This window comes from Aythya ferina (genome assembly GCF_964211825.1).
Source record: "Aythya ferina genome assembly, chromosome: 3".
In the NCBI taxonomy this organism is placed as follows: Eukaryota; Metazoa; Chordata; class Aves; order Anseriformes; family Anatidae; genus Aythya; species Aythya ferina.
Window position 1 is genome coordinate 27,250,194 of NC_140298.1, and position 25,511 is coordinate 27,275,704.

At 34.5% G+C, this 25,511-nt stretch overlaps 1 protein-coding gene across 6 annotated transcripts in view; it reads left to right on the forward strand.

Annotated features, from left to right (window-relative positions):
* The window catches only part of FMN2 (formin 2), a 163,752-nt gene that overhangs the window by 101,052 nt on the left and 37,189 nt on the right, over nt 1-25,511 (forward strand). For 5 of the 6 annotated variants that reach the window (XR_014692068.1, XM_084516173.1, XM_084516176.1 and 2 more), the window contains 3 exons: nt 62-182; nt 10,323-10,415; nt 24,028-24,079. Coding sequence is in view for 5 of the 6 variants with exons in the window: in XM_084516173.1 (XP_084372299.1) it covers nt 62-182; nt 10,323-10,415; nt 24,028-24,079 (266 nt within the window). In the remaining variant the exon portion in view is untranslated. Of the gene's footprint in view, nt 1-61; nt 183-10,322; nt 10,416-24,027; nt 24,080-24,677; nt 25,076-25,511 lie in introns of those variants that run through there. The other variant, XM_084516177.1, reaches the window with a different exon arrangement.

The following is a 25,511-nucleotide window of genomic DNA, read 5'->3' on the forward strand; positions in this document are numbered from 1 at the left end:
GTATTTTGCTACATAGAAAAGTAATGAACACTGTGTAACTGCACATTTGTGTTTTTGTCAGGATGCTGGAAAAGAGCAATGCATCTTTCCTCTTCCAGAGCCACAAGATCTCTTCCAGGCTTCACAAATGAAGTTTGAAGACTTTCAAAAGGATCTCCGCAAAATGAAGAAAGATTTGCGAGGTACTGAATTTAGATTAAGTGCATATACTTGCTGTTATTATTTTGTATCATTTTGAGAAATTAGATGACAGTGTAAAAATACTTGCTTGTATTTCAAGTCCTCTTTTAGTATTTTGTTTCCTTAATTTGCTTTTTTATGATTAAGCAATAATTTATTTTCTGTAGCTAACCTGGAAGAGATTGTTAAAATAAACATCAAGCCAACTTGATAAAATTTTGTCTCAAAACCCAAACAAAATATGTTTTTTATATCAAACTGATTTCAACAAGTCTTTCATAAGAATTGTGAAGTATCAGACTATTTGCATGACTAAAATGCTTTCATGACTAAAGTAGCTTTCCAAGCTACTCTCTAGCAAATAAGAAAAAGTAATACAGGATGTTTTTACATGCTGAAATAACCTGACTTTGCTAAAATATAGTATGCAAAAGAAGTATTTTTTCTCATGTTTATGGAACGATATTTCCTTGAATAAACTCAACTTTTAAAAATGTGATAGGTTTGCTAGACTTTAATAAAGAACATGTATCATGTGTAACACTTATATTAAATCTTGGAAAGCTGGATTCTGATCAAGAAGTGAAATGATCTTTGTAATTCTGTTGTCTTGCTGGTTTTGAATGCCAAGAGTCTTGAGGCCAAGGAATGATTTGGTAAACCATTAGCTCCTGAATAGAATGGAAGGTTCTGTACTAAAAAAGAAACAAACAAACAAAAAAACACACCATTACAGAATACAAGTAAAATCTGACCTTCTCTTCTTGCTATCAGACGTTCTATTCAGATGTTTTGAAATGTATTTTAAGTATTTAGAAGTAAAATATAAAGTTGTTTCAAGGTCACTTACTGTGATACTGAGAAGCAAACTGAAGCAGCATCCACTTCCTGCCCTGAAGAATTTGGACAGCAAACATTTTGTAGTTCAGCTACGTAAATTTATTTCTATAGTTCTTGCAACTTTTTTTTTCTGAGGGCTGGTTTTCAAGCTTGCAAATAGAAGAGAAAGATGCTTAGCTTTGACTGAGAGAAAGTACTTGGTACTTAAGGCACGTGTTTAAGAACTTTCATGGAGGTGAACATTATCCCTCCAAGTTCACTAAAAATGTATTTATACAGACAAGGGCTTAAATATTTTTAGATCAAGATTAAAATTTGCACATGGGCATAAATCTCTTATGGAATAAATCTACACTGTGCAGTGATCAAAGTGGGGGTTTTGTAAAAATGGAAATTACATTTTTCACTCTGCCACAAGACTGCAGTCAAATTCTTTTTGTGCTTCCAGATCCAGCCATTATTCTTGAATCTCCCTTGTCACTCTGTTTTGTAGTTAATGAAACTGAAAAATAGCTGCAGGCACTGTGACTTCTTGCCCATTCCCTTTGGGACAAGCTTCTCTGGGTGTTGGCCCGTCTGCATCCACTCCTGGATATGAAGTAAAAATTTCAGTTACAGTTTGCAATCTCACAGCTTTCTTATCAACCCTGAGTTATGCAAAATGCTTTTTGATGTGCTTCTTTTCCAAAGAAAAGTGTAAACCTGAATTCAAAATTATTAAAAACAACAACAAAAACCCAACTATGATTGCAAGAGCATTCACTAAAAATTACGGGTATTCCAATTGCTTAATTGTTGTAATGCATTCAAAGAGTCAGAATAACCATGTTTAATGCTGGTCTTTTCTGAATAGAGTGCAAATTTTAGCTGAATGGATAAAGTGACTTCAAAGTGGTTTTCCAGTGCATTTAGTTTAAGTACACTGCCAGGTTTACTAATGTGCATATGGAACCTTACAATTTGAGGAACTAGCAAGTGCCTCACTAAATGACTGACCAGAAAGGGAGAGCTGTAAGATGCTAATTATGACAAAATCCTAAATATGATCCTCTCCTTTTGAAGACACTGAGAATAAATGAGTATTGAGTATTCCTGGGAAATACTGAGCATCACCAAACTTTAAGAATAGATGTCTATGGATGTATTCCCATTTTACAGTTAGATGTGGTTTGTAGCTATGGTCCCATCTTCATCTGTGATTAGGTGGAATTTTTAATGAGAGGATTACACCATCCTTTTATTGTTGTTTCTTGTTGTTTCACACCATTTCTTGTTGTTTCCTTGCCTTCTTTATTTTGTATTTTGTCACTGAAAAAAATGCACAAATCCACATAGCATTGGTACAGGCAATATCACCAGTTTAAGGGTATGTTAGTTTAAAATACTCTTCAGACAATGCACAGTGAGATCGCATTTTGTAAAAATGGGGGAAAAAGGCATCCCCAAGTGGATCCTTTTATAAAGTTATAAATGAAACCCAAACAAACAAAACCACAGACTGGAGGTTTCTTATTTTAAAAAAAAAAAAAAAAAAAAAAAAAAAAAGTTTTGTAGTCATAACGATAGCATTTCATTCTAGAAATGCTGTATTTTGCCATATAAATATGTCAGTAACATACACAGAACCATACAGATATAAAGCATCTTCATGGTTTTGTAAAATAATTTTTATCACACTGTTTCACTGTTCTGAGCTAAGGCTTATTGTTGTATAAAAGTAGTAGTTATTCTGATATGTCTGGGAAGAAAAACCATTCATAATGTATGCTTTCATCCATTTGACTGTGGATGCTCTTGTCCATTTTTATGTTTTGTGAAGTATATGTCTTAAAATTTGTAAATGTTAGAATAGAGAAATCTCTTCAGGGATTCTAAATTAAATGCAAAAGACTTTCATAAAGCATGATGTGTGCCTGTTCCAAGATTAATAAGGCAGAAATTTTCATTTTTTCTGTATAAAAATAAAAACAAGTAAATGTCACCTAAGGAAGTATAGCAGAAACTCTACTAACCATACAATATAATTCTTGCAGATTATTCAGGCTTTTTTTGTCATTATTTTAAGATAATATCCACAGGGATAAACTTAATATGGTAAATTCTTTATAAGAAATTGAAGACCAAAAAACAAGTAGAGTTTTTTAAGAACAAACCAAATGAGTATGGCTCCATCTGTTGCTCCCAGATTTCACAGCTCTCCAGGATTCTTTAGCCTTTTTGACTTCAGTGACATATAGTTTGTTAAGCAACTTGATCCGCTTTTGATCTCTCCTGGCTGTCAGCAACGTTCCTTGATGCAGTCATGCCAAGCAATGACTTCTGTTCCTGTGTCATTCCACAGAAGAAACTTTAGCACTTGCCACATGACTTAAATCAACTCACCATGTAAAGAATATTTGGCATCCAGGGTCACAAGAATGATGCATGACTCTTGCTGATTAGGACCTGTGTTTTATATCCAGTATTATTAGCATATTTTTCTAGATACTTCAGAATGGTGGAGGAGAAAGATGTGGAAAACATGTATAAATTAATGTTTAATCTTCTCAATGTTCTGACATTCTCTGTAGATATAATTGTGATTTAGGAAAAATATGGATTTGTGGCCCATGAAATTCTTCAGGGCATCTATTTCGTTTAGGAAAGAACTAGGATGGTAATAACAGTATTTATGAAGTACTTGCGGCAGGTTAAGACAGTTCAGAAACTGTTCTTTATCTACTTGTTAGCATTTTAGCTTTACAATAGTAAGTTCTTGCAAATCAAAAACTAATTCAACTGTCATTTATTGCAAAACTTTCACTGAAGCTCAGCTAAAATGGAATTAGAAACAACGTCAGGCAAAAAAATAAATCTGACTAGTGGCATGTAGAGGAGAGTAATAACACCATATCATACAGACTGCTATAAAATCAAGTCAAAGTCATTACTTGTTTATATGCCATAGTATTGTCATACTTAATACCTTTGATTTAAAACTGATTACAAGTAATAATGATTATGATAATTTAAGTATTTGTTTTGTAGTGATGTTTTTTTTTTCCAACTGTTAGTGCTTGCAACTCATTGCAAAGTATCCATCCGTAAGAAGCTAGGCCATATGGCCCAGGATATCTCTTTGATTTGAAATAAACAGGAGTGAAACTGTTTATAAATTGTTAAGCATTTGCAGAACACTGTTTTTTAAAATGTATGTTTTGAAAAAAGCCCCATAATAATTTGGAAAAATACATCTTCCCTATTTTTCCTGTGTTGCTTCGCTTCTTAGTATGACCTAAGCCTATTCAACTTTGATCTCTTGTTTTTAGGATTGATATGTGGTCTCAGGTTAATATTGTCTGTGTAAATCGGGATTAGAAGTAACATATCATGCAGTAGAAAGATTTCTTGTGGTTGAATCTGGGGTGGCATCAATATGGAACAGAGAGATAGGATAGTAGATGTGTTATGCTTTGGTTTCTTACCATTTTTATTTGCAGTTACCTGTTATAACCTTTTTGGATTTTAAAAAATCACTCCTTTTGGCTTAGTAATGGTTACTACTGAAATTTAGACAGAGGCCCCAACCCTAAGAGTGTAGCCCAGCTGCAGTTTGGGGTGGCGTTTTCCTTTTCATGGCCAACTGTTGCGCTTGGGGTGCGTGGTGAGATCGCATCCACTGTTAGCTCTTTCATAGGTAATACTAACATATACAGGCTAAAATGCAAAAAATAAATTTGCACATCATCCTCTCCCCCACAGACACCCCAATGCTTTTTTTTTTTTTCTTCCATATTTAGAAGACACAATTTACATCAAAGTTCTGATTATTGGGTTAAAACATTGGGCAACATTTCAGTGTCACTTCTTGATTGGGAACAGGAGCAGCATTAATTCCAACTTTACGTAACAGAAAGTTAAGCAGGCGTTTAGGGTACCACTACAGATAACAGGAAAGGAAGTGATTGCTCCCCTAAAACTAATTGCTAAGCAAGGTCTTGAGTCTTGCCTGGGGATTTGGATAGCTAAATTTACTAAATGAATGCCATCCAAAGAGGCTTCCCACAAACCTGTTCTTTTTGAATGTACTCCTACGTTGTTATTATAAGCTCTTTGAAAAGAAGGCAGGGAGATGAAAAATTCAAATGAAAGAAAAAAAAATGCATTATTGGAAGTAATTCATTACAACTTCAAAAAACTTTAACAGAGGAGTCTGTGTTTCTGTTATTCTCTGTCAATAGCTTTGATATAACGGGGAATGAAGATTATCATGGTTAAGACATGCTTTATTTTAAGACCTTCTGTTATATGATCCATAGATCCATATTCTATTGAAAAGATGGTCTCAGCACTTTATAATAAAAAGCCAAATCTTTCAAGGTAAATATTTTTAAAAATGACAGAACACTAGTTGTTTTAGTCAATCCTACTGTTATCTGTACAATTTATCTTTACAGAAGCAGTTATTGCTTTAACCAAATTAAATCTTTACTTTTGCCTACTCATTAACAGCTATGCATCCAGAAATTCTAGCTGTTTGTTCTCCTATCACTGAAAGGGTTAATTGCTGCAGTTATACAGCATGCAGACTCTTAAACCCAAACCAGATGTAAACTAAAGCCAGGCTTTCAGTCAATCTGTGAGTCATATTTTACTGTCCTTAAAACTCCAAACAAGGAGCTGTCTATGGAATCCCTTGAAGATTCAGCAGTTCTTAGTGTAAGCCTTTACAATTCCAAAAAAAATAAGTAGAAGAAAATTAAGAGCTCTTTCTGTGCTTGTAGCTGAGTTCATCAGTTTCTTTCGATGAGATGAGCGTTCTCCTCTGTTAAAATCTAAACTCTCTTTTAAAGTCAGAAGTTTCATCTACATATATAAGGAATAAGAAAGGACTGAGGAAGTTGTGAAAGCAGTGGTTATGCTGTTATATACTTTTCAAGCAAGTTGGACACAGGCATATCTCCTGGGGAAGTCTGAGTACTCAGACCCTCTGAAAATCAGGGACAAAATTCCTTAAAGACATAAACAAATAGTCTATTAAATCTTACCGCAACTTGTTCTCTCAGGTGTCTTAAACTCTTGAAAATCCACCTGAGTTCTACAGGACTCATATAAGTTTGTGGTTTCAGATGTGGTTCACCAAAATGCCTAACAAACCTCAGTTCATTAACCATCCTAAAATAATTCACAGTTCTGTTTGCTTTCTTATTGTTGGTCTGTTTTTTGTAGTTGCTGTTTGTTGTTATGTGACATGAAACTTGTATGTTTTGGAAGTGTTGAAAGAAAAATCATGTTTTTCCCTACTATCCTGATCGAAGACGATACAGTAAGCCTGAGGAGTCATTGATCATCTGCTCATGCATTTTGTTCAAAAAAGCATATTTTAATATGAGTAGCAGAGATGTGCACTTCCAAGAACTAAAATTTGGCATCCAGCAGAACTAGTTGGAAAACAGCAATAAAAATATACTTTAAATCTTGAAAACATTTTCTTCTTAAAAAAAGAAAAAACAATTGTTTTTTCTGAAATTAGGTTTATCTTAAATCACTTACTAGAGTCACTTAATGGAAGCATTAATACAGTGCATGGAATGCTTTGTGACTTCTCTTGCATTTTTGTAGATGTTTCTTAAACAGTATTGGCAGCTGTGAAACTTCATGCAGTTTTAGTATATTGACCTAAAGTAGGAGTAGTAGGTATTTTTTTTTAAAGAGCAGTCTAACACAGATTTGAGAAATGGCAATTAATGGCATTTTCACATGGAAATAGTGAATGAAATTAGATTCTTGAGATACTGTGTATAGCTGTAATTAGATTTTATTTTTAATTCCTGATCTGTTTTTTTTTTTTTTTTTTACATCAATTTCCATTTGTACGTATGGGCAAAAAGCTATCACTTTGAGACTGCTAGTTCAAAAAGCTATCTGATTTACTAATAGCTCATATATCAGTTTGAGACTGATAGCACATGAGACTTAGAAGTTCCTCTCAGAAAAGCTCATTTGCATTGCTTCTCCAGAGAATCACACACAGTCCCCTACAACTTATGAGAGGAGATGAAATTAGATGGACCGTTGGTCTTTTCCATTGTTGAAATACTGCTTATATGTTAATAATGATTTAGAAGGTTGAGAAAGAGGTGTCTCGGCGTGCACCAACACCTGCTTAGGATTTGAAATCCTTGGAAGGTACAAAGTCAGTGCATGTGGACTGGGTAGCCAGGACTACAGACACCTTCACTATCTAAAGCAATGTAAGTTATCTTTCTTTCTGCCTGTTTGGGCAATGCCAGATTCTGAGATAAGGTTCTATGTAGTGGTTGGCTTTTGTATTGGCCTACATGACTCCCATTTGTGGTGCCTTGAACACCATTCCATTTTAACATTATAAGAAAATTTATAATCTGCTTAAAATAAACAGAGGTATCTACACTAGTATTGTCTTTATGTTGCTTATACATCTCCCAACATGTAAGAATAACCAAACCTGTAAGCATAGGGTTGATAATACGCAAATTTTGAGTTTACTTGCTGGAATCAGAAAAGAGACAAGCTTTTGTTCTAGACAAAACTTTAACAAACTCATTACAGCAGATCTAATTTGCTACCCTAGTCCTTTGGTATCTGGGAGGTCTAGTTAAGCTGTTTTGTGGAAAATGTGATTAAGTATAGAGCTTGGGGGGGAGGGGGGGAATTAAATATGGAAGACTGGCATTTTTGCATACTTTTTTTTTCCATGTTTCACCTCCACATTGCTTAGAAGTTATTAAATACACATCTGACATATTTATTCAGTATCACGTTCCTTCACTTGGGCAGAAATACTGGTAACTGTGTAGTGTTTTATGTTCCTTTCATATGATGACCACTTTAATTCCCTTAGTTACTGTGAGGAATAACAATACCTCATCCAAATAGAGGGGTTTTATGCTCTGGTGACAAATTACAGAACATGATAAATGAGTGCTATAACCAACAGGTTGGGCAAGGAGACCATGATTCCAAACTTGGTGCTTTGGAGAACTAGGAAACATGTAGAAGAGAGCTGACAGGACTGTTAATTCTTTAACGAAGAAAGCATCCAACGAGCTACTTTGTCTTGAACACTATCTGTCTCAAAGTAGGCAGATTACAACATAGGTATTAGTGTGGTAATAATGATAGCATTTCTCCCTCTTATTTATTTATTTATTTTTTTAAAGTTGGATATTAATATGGTATTTTTCTATAAAGCAAAAAAAAAAGGGGGGGGGAGGGGTCTGTGTTTTTTTAAGTGACTTGCACATCATTAGCAATTCAGGAATATGGTCAAAACCAAACCTGAACTGCTGTTCTTCTGAACGTGATTAATTGTAGTCTTTTCATGTAGGGAGAAGGGGGGAAAAAAAAAAAAAAGAAACACACAAAAAGCAATCCAGAGAAACAAAGATATAATTAACTCCACTCCCCCCCCCTCCCCCAGCACATACACAAACAAACCAACCATGGTAGGGCTCTTCCAGTATCTGACTAGTTAAGACATTTCATTCTGACAATATTACTTATGTTTCTATTTTTCATAGCAAGTTGAATATAAAATATGGTATATCCCTGCATTTCCTTATAGATTTTGAAAAAGGACTGCTTCAGGCTATTGGAATGAGGTATAAAACTAAGGTCTCTATGAACCTTAACCCTGTGAAGAATATGTAATACATATTTTGGAAACAGATATGGAATTTGAGTGACATGAAATGGATGGTTATGGCAGGGTCTATAGCGTCTCACAACTTTGTCACTAAATAGGTGAAAAGAATAGTGTAAAAATGTTATTGTCAGAATTAATTCCTTTGCAGAATGATACATAATTCCTCTATTTTGTCTGTCCTATGCTGTATGAAAATTCAAGGAACTTTTAAAGACCTTAAAGATACTTTGAGAACTTTTGGGACTAGGTAAAGATGAATCAATTTCCACAGCTAACATTACAAAAGAGTGATGTGACTACCATCATATCTGTTTACCTTGTTGGTGCTTGAATGACTAGGCACAGATCTACAGTGGGCTGGCTGATGAGCATTTGTTATAGATATAGATATTTGTTATATATATTTAATTACATTATCTATGTTATATATATTTAATTACATTATCTTTAATTGCAATACCACCACCATGCTCTTCCTGATCTGTCATTAATTTGTTGCTGTAAACTAGATAATGTTATTATTACAGGTTGTGAACTCATGCTTGGTTAGGTAAGAATGACCTGACAACTAATTATTATTATTTTTTTAAATTCCTGAAATCCTTTAAAATATTACAGAATTACATTTTTGGAACACAATGTATTTAAGGCTACTATTTGTTTATTTCCGGTCATCAAAAACAGACCATTTCTCATTCGTAGATATTTGGACTGATCCCATTTGGACTGATCCCATCATGTATATTTAAAGTAGATAGTTGTAATAGTGCATTCTGAATCTTCATTTTTTTTTAATCTCTAATTATTTTTTGTTTGTAAAGACGTAGCAATAATCCTGTTTCTCTGAAGTATACATTCTCTGGAGTGTAAACGAGAAGGAATACATTTTTTGCATATGTGCACTTTTATTGGAAAACTTCAGGCAGAGTCATTTTCCAGATGTAGTGTCAATTATTTTGTTGCCCCAGACAGAATTACCTTGGTTCATCTGTGGGAATATGGTGGTACCACCTAACCAATTACTTATATGTCAGGGAAGCTTTGGGCTCAAACTTTGCCCTGGTCTCTGGTGCAGTAAGAACCTAGCTGTCCTCCCCCAAGGTCTCTTCAAGCTATAATGGCTCTACTCTCATATTCTTGCACTTCAATAATTTTTCACTGTTACTTTTGAACAATTCAAAACACTTAACCACACCTGTGGTTTTTTGCAGGTATTAAGCCATAACCTATACTTTATGCACTGTAATTAAGGTCCCTCCAAACAGTTTGTGCTGGTTTTGCAACTGAATTTTATTTTTATTAAGGTATTTTCACCTAAGTCCATGTATATCAACCTGACTTGCAATCACTGTTCATAATCACTGGTCAGTCTCTTAAATTTGCCTGTCTTCTTCAAAACAGTTGAATGCTTTTGTTAATCTCACTACTGCTATCTTTACGTTTTGGTCAAAAACGTTCAATCACAGCATAGCTGTTCCTGAATATATTATCATAGTGTATGTACTTGAAATAGTATGCTTGAGGAACATATTCCAGCAATTTCACTGAGTATATGTTAATTCAAGGGTGTCTTTTATTACAGCGTGTAGATCCATACTATGATGTGTCTTAAGCTAATCTGTTATTTCAATTTCAGTATGTGAGACAGAAGCAGCAAAAGTTTATCAGCTATCACTAGAAGAGCACCTCCAGCCTTTCAAAGACAGCATGGAACAATTCATTAGTCAAGGTAAATAATGAAACGTCACTTAACCTTTTAATGACATTTCAAAGGCAAGTTATGGGAACAGTGTTTATACATTGTGGGAAAGAGACTGTTTATTTTGGCATCATAGAAAGATGTGGATTAGTTTAATCAGATGCCACACAGTTCTAAAAGATTTACAAAATGATTCTGTTGTACTGTAGGTGACTCATTCTCTTTTGCATGACAGCAAAGACAAATGCTATTGGCTCAAGTATGTGATCTTCCGATAAGTTCAGCATTCCAGAGAAAACAATTTTACAACCTTTTTTTCCTTGAAAAATTACTGAAGCTGGAACTGTGTCATTAACTTCTTTCCAAAGAGATAATTCTTTTGTATTTGCCAGAAACATGGAGTAAGCATAGCAAAAGTAGTTAAAGCTTTTCCAGATATAAGGCAAATCCATATGCAATAGTTGGATGTGATTAATGGAAAATGCTGCAAGATAAAATATACTGGAAGTATTCATGATGAACTGGCATCCTGAGTGCTGGATGGACCAAAAAAAATTAAAAATGAATAGAATATGCTTTACTAGTCTCTTTTACAATGTTATAGGAAGCGTGGATAGCTAATTTTTGACTAGTGGTGTATCAGAGCATCTCTTGAAACACTGCTCTGAAAGAGTATATTCTGTCTAGACCAGTTCATATTTTGATACAACTTGGAGTTGAATACATCAGGGTGACAATGGCCTGATGAGTTACACTAATGTAATTTTAACTTAGTCACATTACTTCTCTTTCTGCTTTGACATTACATTTTATAATAGAAGACAGATCTGTTACTGATCAGATGACTTATATGAGAAGTCACTTTCTACTTATTCAATGTAACACAGATCTAGGCTAATGAATTACTGAGAGATAATAAGCTATTTTTTAGAGAAATCATTATCAACTGTCTATGCTGTATGTTTGAGAGGCCAGCCAGGTATGCACTTTTTCTTTGGTTGGAATATCTATGGTGATCTGTCCAAACACTTTAAAAACTAATATATATATATATATATATGTTAGCATTCCAGAACATACTGGTCCATGCTATAAGATTCCCAATTACAGTGAATAAATTCTGATTAAAATTTGTATATATGAGTATTGCAAAAACATTATTTTGAATTAACTGATGTGAACTGATATTTCCTGAGATAAACACACATTTAACAAATCTGGCAAGCAGAATGTTGTGTCCTTCATCAGTAGATATGAGTAACAGAATAACAATTCAAATATGGGGCTTATAATACATCAGAGGTGTATCAGTTAAATTTCTTTCAGTTTTTATAAATCAGAGCAGTCTGGGAAGTATCTGACTCTAGAGTAGCTTACTTTCATTTTTGACTATGGCTTATAGAGGGTAATTGCATACAAGGTAAGCTACAGTAATTTGTTTTGTTTTTGCAAGGGTGTGTGTTTTTTTTCACCTTGATTACGTGTATGTATTTAAGGAAAGTGTGGAAAAAAACACATATAGATATGCATCTCATCCATGAAGAACGTTGCTGAGTTCCCATGTTAATAGTGGATATTACCAGGTCATTGACAAAAAGAGAAATCCATAATGTCAGTAAAAATATCATGGTTGCATTTTAATTAAAATAATTAGAAATGTAAATGTGAATACAGTGAATTGTGACTAAACAATTTCTACACTGATTTAAAACTCTTTAAAAGACTATTTTGCAGAATTATATTACAATATAAGGCAGACAAAGGTTAACGTATAAGAAAAAAGAATCCCTGGTTAAGTTCCAAAAATAAAGTAATTTTAAATACCTTTCATTATGAAATCCTTTGTTTTTACTTCATAGGATTGAATTCAGACTTGAAAGAGGCCATGTTTAAAGCAGGATTTCTCTTTCCTGTTCAGTGTTTGACAGGCTTTTGATCTAGATATTTTTTCTAAGGGCTTTTGTTGTTTATGTAGACATAATCGATGAGTCTTTTCAGCTAGACTGCACACATGATCATTTAGAAAAACAGAGGGACAATTCTTGGCACCTTTTGGGGATTTGTGTTTATATAACATATGCTCTGGGCAAAGAAAAATCAAGCTTTAAGTTTTATCTTTTAAAGTTCCAGTTTCTCTAAAGTCAGAAAAAGTTTTAACTTATAATTCAGATGAAAAGCATTTTTCATAGGGTTAAATAATTTGGCATGTTTATATGATGCCTTTTCAGAGTAGATAACTTGTGTGCATAATGGGACTCAAAAGTTCAAAGTAGCTAGTTTATTCACTTAAACTTGTTGCTAGCAGTTAAAATGGAAAATGGGTTTCCCATCGGCAAGAATACTTGGACATCAAATTAAATATCCTTGGCAAGGGGTTAGAAAGGCACTTTTTATAAGAATAGTTACTGTCTGGCACAGTTATGTAACTTTGAATTAAGTTACTGTAACTAGTCTACCTGATTGTATTAATAAAAAAAAAAAACACAACACTTAATGTTAACACTTTTATTAGAGCCGTTAGAGGCAAAAATGGCTGTGTAATAGAGTTCTTCTAGCGGAGTTGTAAAGATCATTCATTCAAAGGATAAAAAAGGGGAAGAAATATGGAATGTGTTCAGTCATAACATTTTAGATAAAAATGCTAGTGGTATGTACAATTGAGGCTGTCCAGCACTTCTCTTGCTAGCCCACTCAGTAGATTAAATAGTCATCATATTCATCAAAATAAGCAAAGTAGTAAAAGGATGTCAGTCTTTTTCTGATGGACTTCAGGGCCACTTATAAAATGATCATTCTCCTTAGCAAAAGATTAAATCTATCCTCTGTCCTACCCTCTCTACGCTGGCTCAGTGAATATTTGCAAGCACTCCCTATCCTGTGCATTTAATTTTGGAGGGCCTACGTGCCTTGAAACTTCCAAAGCAACCCTCTGTTCTCCCATGTTTTCTGTCCTTCTCTCACTTGGAGCCGCATGCACTCAAAAATGCACAACATACAGGACTTCTGTATTTCTCAAATTAACATATGACTAATTTTTGCTGAAATTCTCCGTACTCACAGATCCTTTTTTTAAAGACACTTCCAGAAAAGAGATTTAAGAGATTGTCAGAATATACAGGACTTCTAAGAAGTATATTGTTCTATTTATTACATATTTCTAAGCATTTGTTTAAAGACTTAAAGTACTAAATAAGTACTATTTGCATCTCTCCAATACAGGAGTGTAATCTTTACTGAAGTTTTCTTTCTGTGAGTTACTCCAAACAAGTTATCAGGATTTGAATAAGAGAGATCATAAAAGAAAACTACCTGAAAATGCTGTCCCCTTTGGAACTGTACTTTGTTGTGGGTGGAATAGTGACACACAAACATCTGAGATCACATCCACCAGTTCAGGAAGCTTTGGAAATCACTTCTTTTCCTGGGGGCAAGCCTTCTTAGGACACACAGAAGACAGTAGAAACAGTATCATGCAAGATATAGAGGAAATTTGTTAGAGGTTAGTAATCCTTTAACACTTGATAGGATAGCTAGCTCATGTTAAATAAATAAATAAATGAAGGTGTGTGGATGAACTGCAACTGAGTTTCAATGCCCAGGTTTTAACTGTGGTTAACTTTGCAGCGAAAAGCAGTTTTTGGGAGCCCCAGGGACTCCAGATCGGCTGTGCATTCTTGTCAGCCTGATAAGGCAGGAAATTTCTAAGGAGAAATTCTAAGGAGGCAGTAGCCACTGCACCCTCATAGAAGTTTGGTTTGGGACTTGGAAAGAGGCAAAATATTCAAAACAGATTTTCACCTTTATAAATTGTGTGAATGTGACAGACTTCAAATCTGAGGAAATCATTGAATATTGTGTTAGCCTCTGAATATGATAACCATTAGGTTTGGATTTTTAAAAAAAGTGTTATAGTGTAGGATACTTGAGCACTAGAATGTATTGCTTTTAAAAGAAGTGAAAACATACTTTTCAGGTGATTAGCTAGTTCATCTGGAAAAGGGAATAATTCCAGTTCAGGCGAACAAGGTGACCTTTCAACCTGTGGCTCCTTCTGGTCTTACTTCACAAAATTCTGCAATTGTTAGTGAGTGCCAGCCCCACGTTTCATGCTGCTGGACTCTTCTCCAGGCCCAAGTTCTAGCCTCATCCTTATGATCTTGCAGAACAAAGATGCTAAAATTGTCCTCGTGATGGAACTGACTGTAACCATCTCCTTCTCTTGCCAGAAAGAGCATTCAGAAATCCAGTTTCCAAACCTTTAGTAAATGAATGTATAAATCACAAAGTGTGTTGTATTTATCTTTATAGCTGCAACCAGCTAGTTGGACATAACTTGTTCTTTTAGGTCAAGCAGCAAAAGGCTGTGCATCATCATATGATGGATTGTGAGTAAGACTAAAGCATCAGACTGACTTTTGGATGGCTGGGTTCAGTTCCTGGCTCCAGAAGTACTGTAGATGATTGCGAAATGAATGCTGCTAGGATAATCTTAATTCTGGCATTTTCTAACGTAGAAATGATTGATTTTGCAGATTACATTTTCCTTAAATGTTGCTTTTATAATTTGATTAATATAGGGGAGAATGTAGCACTATTTCTTACTTTTTTCTAAAAATAATTTGAGAAAATGACTAAAACCATTAGGAATTATATATGAAGAAATATTTTTGGTTTTGTTTTTCTTTTAAAAATACAACACTAGAGGGTCAGGTATTGCTAGATTTATGTGGAGACATTCACTTTAAATATTATCAAAATACACTCATTACTGAGACAATTTTTCTAAATCATTGATCATCAAATCATCTTGAGATAGAGCAACATACAATCACTAGAACAAAAGTGCAGGAATTCACACTTAAACTAGTTCCATGAATGTTTACATTTTTATGTTGGTGTTCTTTTCATTGGATTATTGAATGAGCTTTTAAAACTTTTTCTTTGAGTGCTGAAAGTATTTTTGTAATCTCACACTGACATCTTAATGCTAATAAATAGTTTAACCTCGGTATTGTATAAACTTGTCCCTACCTCAGATGTCAGCACCTCCATTGGTGTACATTATTACCTAATAATCCGAATTCACATTCTGTTGTATTTGCAACACTAAACAGAGTTCACTGAATTAGCCTCTCCTTACCTCAACGTCCATGAAAGGACAAACCTTTGGACGTGGCATGGCAGCTGTTTGTGTCTTTGGCACAGGACCTCATTGAAACATTATTTTTTTTTGGCATAGGCATCAGTACAGTGATGGCAGACAACGCAGGTGTGTTGTAAGAAAGAAGGGCATTGGTTTTGCTAGTGGTTGGGAAGAGTATGTGAGTGTCATAATGTCATCCACCCCAAAACTATTTGGAATGAGTGCAGCAGATTACTGAAGTTACTGAAAAGTTTATAGATATTTATAGGCAAAGATAATCCAATCCACATTTTAATCTCCTTCTTCTGTAAAATCCAAAAAGCATTCAAATAACATTGCTTTTACCATCTACTTCTTGGGGTGGTGAAAAAAAATAGAGATATTAAAACTTAAGCAAGACAACTTTGTTCCTGTATTCTCTCTAATTATCATGGCATTGCATGTTCTTCAGCAGTCCAGAGTCCAGGCTTACAGCTGGACAGCCTTGCTTTTAAATTAGACCTGAAACCTCTTGCAGGATCTTTACTTAATAATGCATATTTAGTCCTATGTATGCTAGCTAACTGCATGTCTGTTAAGGGTCTAGTCTTGACTTCACGATGCGCTGTGTACAACTTTAGAAACACTAGTATGGGGAGTGGTGGTCAAAACTGTATATGAAATATGATGTATTTTACTTCTTTGCATGTGACATTTAACAACATAATAATGAATAGTCACAAAATGCACATAACTAGAGTATGATAGCATGGTATTTTTTGGAAGTTGTTGGAACTGGGTCCCACTTCCTTCAGCTTACAGTAGATGTCATCTTTCAAAGGGTGATAATAACCTATCTCTTTACTGTTGCCTGAGATGGATTAACAGAAGAAACTAATGTAGAGAAAATTCAGATCTTGAAACATGTATTGAGGGTAGGCAGGACTTGTGCTGAGTATTGTTGTTATTTATTTGAGGAATCAGGTTCCTCAAGTATAATTGATCGGAATCAATATAAATGTTTGTTTAACTCACAGGTGTTGAAAAAAATTGAAAAAACATAATTAGAAAAATGTCCAGCATGTTAGATGCTCTATTCCCAGTTATCCTCAAGAAACTGAGGCCTGAGTGAAGTATTTATATGTCCTGTTTCATGTATGCATGAAAATTTTAGAAAAATGGGGGAGAAGGGAGTAGGTGTTCTTCCTGCTCACTACCTTCTATGGGTGTTATAGGAAATCCAGAAGGATCTAAGGATCCTTCTGGGTTTCCAGAAGTTCTTTCTTCTTTTTGCAAAGCTTTTTTAGATTTCTCATCTTTGTTTACTATAAATAGAAATTCTCAAAACTATAGCAACGTAGCTCTAACGATTCATCATAAAGGAGTTGTATCTGTCAAAACCAAAAACAAACAGAAGAACACAACAAACAACAACCCACATCCTGGCTTCACTTGAAAGTTACTGGAAAGATCATGCATAATTAATTATAAACAAAGAGTTAATACCCTTATATAAAGGGGGGAGGGGAGGAGAGAAGCAAAAAGATCTAGGAGATAGAGAAGAAGATGAAAGGATTGATTCTTGTCTTCCATCTGAGATTACTCAGATGCATTCCTGTATTCAATTACCTGAGAAGATGTGATATTCCCTTAAGAGAGATCAGGAGATCGGAAGGGATGGCAGTTTCGTGCATCTTCTTACTCATAGCCCTTTGAAACTGGTTCAGTAGAAGTAGCGTAAATTGCAACAGGGTTTGTGGCCAGGTGGTGTCTACAGACAGTAATCGCTGGGTCAAGATCATGGCACAGGCTAAAAGCAAACTGTTCCGTGGAACGTAAGCTCCAGGTGGGTATTTGAATGCTATTTATAGACCTTGGAGGTCTACTCAGAATCGTTTCTGAATCTGAACCAAAGGGTCGACCTGTTTTGTGACTATGCTTATCTGGTAGATTTGCACACAAATTATTTTTTAACTGTTTAAGTCCCTTTTCTCTCATAAAATTTCTGTTATTGCAGGTTATAAGCTTATATTTGCATATTAATATTGCATTTTAAGCTTTTTTCTTTACAAAGCCACTGAGAACCAGTGACATCATCATTTAAAGTTTAATGATCATCTAATCCTTGTTTACAGTCTTGCCAGAAACCCACCTCCTTTTTTGATAGATTCCACCTAAAATGACTAGTTAGCTTTCCCCAGTGCCACTCTTCTCCCCAACCACGTTATGGTTATTAAATTAAACAGGCAAAGAGAACAAACAACAACAAAAATATAAATTTAGTCAAAGAACACTCAGAAGACCAAAGGGGAGAAGAAAAGATTTTTTTGTTGTTGTTGTTGCCTACTTTAAGAGCTTTGCACTCACCATGTGTCTTTATTGTTTTTTGATAGTTAATATTGTCAAGATGTTTCAAAACAAGCATTGAACAATGTGCTTATTTCCAGACCAAATAAAATAGTTGTGTTATTTAAGTGTGTTCTGAGGGATATCTAAAAACTGCATGTACCACAAAAAAAAAAAAAAATGGAGGAACTCTCCTAGAAGCTTTGGCAGAGGTCCTGCGGACTTGAACCTTAGACCCTAATAATACAAGAGTGACTACATGCTTTGTTCATGCAACATCTTATCACTCTCCTCTCCTACTCACATGTTTGAGATAATCTGCAGAAGGTTTCCTCATAGCCTCAGATAGGCGTTTCAAGTCCTCAGATCCCAATGGAGTAGGTCAGCAGCATGTTTTAAGAAAGTCTATCCCTCAACTTTGTATTTATTTATTTTTTTGGTCTGTTTGGCCCTTACTGTTTTTTTGTTGTTGTTTTTATTTTTTTATGCAAGGGATGGTTTGGGTTAAAATATTTGCTATATTTTGTAATATTTTCAGAACCACATCTAATATTAATTCTGTGGGGGAAAAAAGTTCTTTAAAGATCATGGTAAAACTGCAGAAAAGGTTTGTAAAAGTTTTGAAAACAGAGAGTTTTGTTGTGTGTTTTTTTTTTTTTTTCAGTAAAAATAATTTCTAAGAATTCCACTGCTTTTAAAATGTACGTAGTGCAAGGCAGAATACTCCCTTTTTAAAGCAGTAGTTTCAAGTCTTTGACCTCTCCATTAGTCTTAGTGCAGATATTTCCTAAAATTTTTAAGTCCATTGGAAGAGGTGATAAAGAATGGAATGTTGCACTTCCAAATAAGAAATTGCAAGAACTGATAACAGGGAAAATAGAACTTATATCCAATGCCTGTACAGAACATAATCATATACATACAGAAAATCAGATATTTTTAATATATTAGATATTATTTTGTTTTTGACAACAGCTTTAATGCAGAAAGTACAATGATTACATTTAGAAGAGACTGATATAAAAAGTTCATTGGACTGAAAATGAGAATATACTTGGCAGCATTCTTAGTTCAGAGAGTGGCTTGATTCCTAAAAAGGTTTTAGCATAATATGTCTGAAATGTCAGTTGTCGTGATCAGAAGGGACAATTCATGGTCAAAAATAACTTCTATATACTTACCTTTGAACCCCTCTCAATTTCATTTAATCATCTAGGCTTCTAAAAAAATAAATAACAACAAAAACAAATCACACACGCACACAAAATTTTCACCTACCAGTGAACAATACTGTTCTGCTAAACACTGTAATTTTCTAGAATGCCTGTGTTTCATTCTTTCATTTGGTTTTGTATAACATTTCGGGTTTTCTTAACTGTGTAGATCACTTTGGTATGACTGTTCATATACATGCCTTTGCAGAAGTTTGTATGTAACTTTGCAGGACTGGAATATAGAAGAATTGGAAGAGCAAACACAATAATGGTGTGTTAACATTCAAGACTGTATCTATGCTGATGACGACACCTTTTATATGTTAAATTAATTAGACATCACTTGTGAGGCTTTGTGGGAAATAGCATTTTGATTGCATTAAAGCAACCTTTATGTCCCGGTTATTAAACATCAAACAATAGATTAAAGCAAATACAAAAGTAACGCTACAAATTAGAATATCTGATGTAAATTTTGATGAAATGCATATAACCTGTAGTTAGATGAATAGTCTGGGATATAGTGCAAGCCTCACGCTTGGAAGGAATGATATAGGGAGGAAGGAATGTACTTGAATTTTGACCAAATATATGAAGTATTTAGGAAGTACAGAGCTTGCAGTAAATGGGGACAAACATGAAATAGTATGAAGATATCTTAACAGAAAAAGCAGGCAAACAGTAGAACATTGTCCCATAAGAAGACGTTAAGAGATGCTTTCAAAAGAAAAAGTGAGAAAGGAGTAAGTTAATTTAGTATATGTCATGAATATAAAAGGCATCTTCTCTTCCTTGTTCTATGAGAGGTCATTTTCACTCTAAAGTGTTCCCTTTTCAAGAATGCAATGTTTGTCAATATGACCTGAAGTTATTTTTCAATTAAGTAGATTTTACAGGATATATATGCTTTCAGGATTATGAGAGCTGCATATAAAGACCTACAATGTGTTGAATGTATGTAGGCAGAGTTACAAATCTAAGTATTACCTTTTGTTCCCCTCTGCATTATGTGAAATACTAACTGGACTAATGCTTCCGGGTGTGATATAGATTTTATAGGTATTTATTAGATTTGAAACAATATCTTTGGAGGCAGTTCAGAAAATTAGTGTCAAGGATCAAGAACGCTAATTTCAGTGCAGGGGGTTGAGGAAAAGATGTTGAGTCAATAAAATATGGAATATTTTTAGTTGGCAAAAAATACTGACCCATGAATGGGAACCTCTGCATCTGTCATAAGGGCCTGCAAAAAGTTCCTGATGTGATCAGTAGAAGTATATATATTTTTATATATAAACGTATACAAAATCAGATGAGACTACAAGACCTCTTTTAATATTTTTCAAAGAAAAGCTGTAAGACTTTCTGAAGTTTTCTGAAGAAGTCTTGCTTCTTCAGGACAAAGAGAGAGGGGGGGAATTTCAGTGGCTGAGCTGCGCACCCTGATGTGCTCAGCTGCCACAGTACCCTTGAAGATAACAGATTTTCCTGCACCAGCTATGGTCATGGTAGGTTCACTGTGAAATGGGTAGGGATTTTCTCCTTTTTGCTTCACCTGTTGGAGAAGTTCTCATCTGTGAAAGGAAACAGACTTTTCTTCCAACACTCGTCTCCCCACATGGCTGCCTTTCAGCTTGTATTTAGCACTTAATTGATATAGGCTGCTAAGAAAGAATGACAAGAAAGTGCCTTTCAGGTACTCTGTTTACCAGTTGTGATGTACTGCTTTGGAGGAAGAAGTGACAGTAAAGATGCATTATATTCAATGAAATGGAAAAGTCTAATGCAGTATGGGGAATCTTCGGCTGAATCTGTCATAGCTGTAACATTCAGAAATACCTGGAGCTTTTGAGGAAAAACTATATTAAAAACATTACTCCCTTGTTGAAACAGAAAAAATGGGTTGAAAATAATTTACCAAAGGAGCAATTAGTATGACAAAATACCAGCAACCACTAATATTAGGTGATCATGTCAGTGGCCAATTTCAGAACTTAGCAGACTCTCTAGCTACTTCAGAAATCTAGTAGTTATTCCAGTGTACGCATATGACAATAAAACTTTTGTTGTTTTGATAACCAACAAGGGAAGAAAGCATCCTGTTAAATCTCAGTGAATGTCTTTGACTAGCTATTGTCCACAGCTTTCAGTTGTTTACACTAGTACAGAAGTAGTAATTTAAATGTTTGCTTTGGACTGCGACAGATCCTTGAGTGTGTGTACCATGTTTTCTTCTCTTCCACTGGTGTCAACTGTCATCTTGTTGGAGCAGAAACATTTAAATACTATTCTTTAACTTTCTTTTTCATCTTGAAAAACAAGAAAGCAAATGGATTGCAAGTCTGATTCACACCTGAATAATGTCCTTTTGATAACATTAAAAAGATTTAGAGGTGTCATGTCATCACATGTTTGGAACAGACTACAACAGAATTCTCTTAGAGAAAACTCTTTCCTTGCAAGACTGTTAATGCTAAGAGGTGATCTGATGCAGAATGAAATCTCGGGGGGTATAGTAACTGCCTTATGCATATGTGCTTATTAGCTTAAAAACAAACAAAAACTATTACATACACCTGAATAATTCAGGAATTTTCAAGATTCTTTGTGTAGTACCCATTCTATAGGAAATGATTAAAAGTACAGATACATGCTTCTAAATTAGAATGGAAGAAAAAAAAAGTTGTTGCAGCATGGAAACATTCTAACACACTGATAAGCCTTGTACAATTTGTACTTGCACTCTTCGAAAAAAATAATAATTATAAAATATTTGCTCTATTGCTTTTTTAGGTAAGTAATTGTTTATAAGCATGCGTATAATGGTTGGGATGATGAAAAAGCCAAAACTAGACAGTTCAGATGTTGTGTCCAATCAATCCTGTAAGATTATAAAAAGGGTTCTATCCAGCAGATATAAGTACTAAAAGACTATCCTAAGCTGGAACATGCTAGCCTCCATTTACAAGCATTGTTTAACTGAGAGGATTTCAAATTACATGTTTCAGTAACAGCACTGCTTATTTTAGAAACTGTATCTGAAGGTACATTAGTAAAAGTGTTAATGTAAAATTATATATTCTCCCTTCATCCAAGGAGTCTGTGTGGAGTTTCTTCTCTCTTGCACCATATGGTTCTACAACAAATCATACCTTGACTTTCAGGATTGAAGTAAAAAATCTGTCAAAGCTGCCAGGTTTCACCTGGTTTCATATCCAAAGCAAGACAAGGCTTTCAAGCAAAACTATAAGTCAGCCCAGATTCACTCAACACTGGGCCCAGGTTCACTCAGAAGGGTTTTGAGCCCTCAGAAACCTTTTGAAGAATCTGGGCCGAGTTTCAAGTCAGTAATGAAACCCGTAATCAGGCAGGCTTCACGTTCTTTTGAGTTTCCTTGAGAACATTTACCCAGTACTCCCTCAAGTTTCCTGTGGTTTGCTGGGATTTCTTTTTCACTTCAAACAAAACAACGATGGAGCCTTAGTCTTCAAATAACAATTGCTAGATACAAAGTTTGCTGCTGTGGGTAAAATGAGCACTGCTCACCCACCTCAGCAGATTACGTTACTACTATTAAAAAGCATTTGCAGCATCAGACATAATTCGGGTCCTTGTTCCGGCTTTGGGGGGGAGTGGAAGGGGGGAATGGGAAACTGCACTTGTGTAACTTTGCTACAGATTTCACATGTCTATGTGCAAGTGTGTGTTTGTAAAGTGCTGCTGATAGAAACATCATAATAGAAAAAATAGTGATTATTTTTGTACCCTAAAAATCCCATTCTTATTTTTGTCAAATTTAAAATCTATATTTACTATTTTTGATTTCCTACCGCATTGTTGATGTGGTGCATCAACAAAGTAGAAAAATGTTTTTTATTATTGTAAAGCAATGTAGGGAGTGAGAAATAGCTTTAAAGTTTATGCTTCTTTTTTAGTTTTCTCTTTGAATTCTGTACTATTGATATTTATTTGTCTTCAGGACACTTCAGATCCTCTTCATGCCCCCAAACCCAATGACTCTCTTGAATTCTAAAATTCTTCTTGCAAATTAAAAACTTAGTATTCCAGCAGACACGAAAAGGGAATAAAGTTCCAGACTACAAAGATTTTGGCTAAAACGTGCAGCTCTTAAATGGATTTAAATTGTGATAACTGAATAACTGTATAAATTTGATCTAAGTACACTTGCACAGATTGATATTGTACTATTGCTTTGCATGTTGTTGATACTTAGGTTAATATGTATGTTCTTGTAGATTTTGCATATTAGTGTTTCTAAGTGAACTGAACTTGGTATGTAGTGCAGAATGAGAGAAGAAGTGAGAAACTGATCATTTTTCACTAGTGTGGCAATGACAGCTTGCTGGTTTTGACTTTTCTTCACATAATGGCAATGCAATAATTTCCTTTGTATAGAAAGTAATGTTTTTGATATGGGCCTACTATGGTGCTAGTACTTCACTAATTGATGTAATTTATTCTTGTTTAGGAATTCCTAGTTCATAAACTAACTAGCTATGTGAAGGGGAAGGGGAGGGAGAAGACAATTTTTATCTATCAAGTAACTTACAGAAAAGCTATGAAATCAAATGCTTCGTGCTTTTCCTCCCTCTTGAAAGACAAGTTCCCATATTTTTTGTTTCAGAGTCATACTTTAAGAATTGCTTTAAAGTCACTTTCATGACTTTATATTGTTTATATTACTGCAAGATTTAAACAACAACAACAAAAAACACAGCACTTGTTTTGAGGGTTTTTAGGAGTGTGTGTATTTTTCTAGGGATATGTAGGGATATCAGACTTCATGTAGCTTTTTCAGAATTGTTATACTTGAGTGTATCTTCATCTTGTTTTTATAAAATAAAGAATAAAAGACTTATGAATTTTACAGTGAACATTACTTAAAAAAATAAATAATCTTTATCTTTCACTTTAATTTTTTGCCTGTATTTTTTTACAGCTAAATTAGACCAAGAAAATGAAGAGAAGTCACTAACAGAAGCACATAAAAGGTAAGAAAGAACAACGTGCTAAACTCCTTGTCTGAAGGAAGTGTTTTTTTTAGAAGCTGCTGTTTTGGAATCCAATGTTATATTTTTCAATAGTGGAAGAAATGCACTTGGAAAATGAAGTTATATTTATTGTCAATTTCAACTTGATGAACAGGAAAAAAAAAATAGGGTATATAGATGTGCAGTCTACCTTTAAAAAAAACTAGTGCAAGACACTTGCCTTTAAGGTATAAAAGGCATATACCTTATGTAAAAACAAACTTAGAATATGGCATTCACTCTGAAAGGAAACTTCCTTCCATGCCAGAATCATAGTGATTTGACAGAAATAGCATTCCCCAGACAGCTAATGTTCATTAGGTACAACTTCCTGAACTTATAAAATGTGGAATGGAAATCTGTTTTTTTAATATGCTAATGATATGTATAATTGAATGTGACTTCCTTTGTAGTATTGCTAATAGATATTCAGATAGTTTTTGTGGCAAAAAGTGAAATACTTCATTAAATTTCATTACAGATGTGTACAGTTGAGAGTTTTCAAAATTGTGAACTTCATTGCATTGCACAACTTGTGTTTTCTTCTAATTTCTGGCAGTGTTCTCCAGAAGCAGTGTCTAAATGGGACACACTTTTATCTGTCCCTGCAGAAGACTGAAATATGACACACACCGTTTCTAGTCCAGATTTGGTGAAACTGTATTAGTCTGTATTAGTTTTCTGTTCACTAAGAATAGCATCTTCCTTTTGTATTAACTACAACTGCCACTGAATATATGCTGATGAATACAGCTGTATTCATTAATTCACGTACAGTAAAATATGCCACTATCAATGATTCTAGTTATGATTTGTTAGCCATCCTATGGCCCTGATGTCCTGATTTGTTACTTTCTATAATGTCACGTTATGGGTGACTACTCTCCTGGTACAGCACCAATACCAGTAGTTTCTGTCTATACCCATGGGCCATGTAATAAAGACGGTACCTGAAAAGGTGGATGTTTCTGTCAGAAGCTCCCTCCTTACTTGAAAGGTCATTGAGTGGTATATCAATGATGTGGGATCCTGATGGAAAAAAATGGAACAAAGGGAGTATTGCTTTGGCTCAGTATTGTACCTCTTGCTCAAGTATTTGAAAGGCATTCCTGAAACTGCTGAAGCTTGTTTAACTGCTGAATTACATGATTCTTACTCTTAAAAATTTCCTTTACAATAAAACTTTGAGGGAAGAAACTTAGTAGAAGAGAGATTTTTGATTTCTGACTGCTCTGCTGAGGAAACTTTCTCCTGTGGAATATGGATTAGACTATATGTGCAATGCTGACAGATTCCTAAGGGCAAGAGGGATCTGAAATCTGTTTGGAAAACTTGTGACTTGTCATTGTCGAATTCTCCAGTCTTGTTTTTTATTTTTTATTTTTTTATTTTT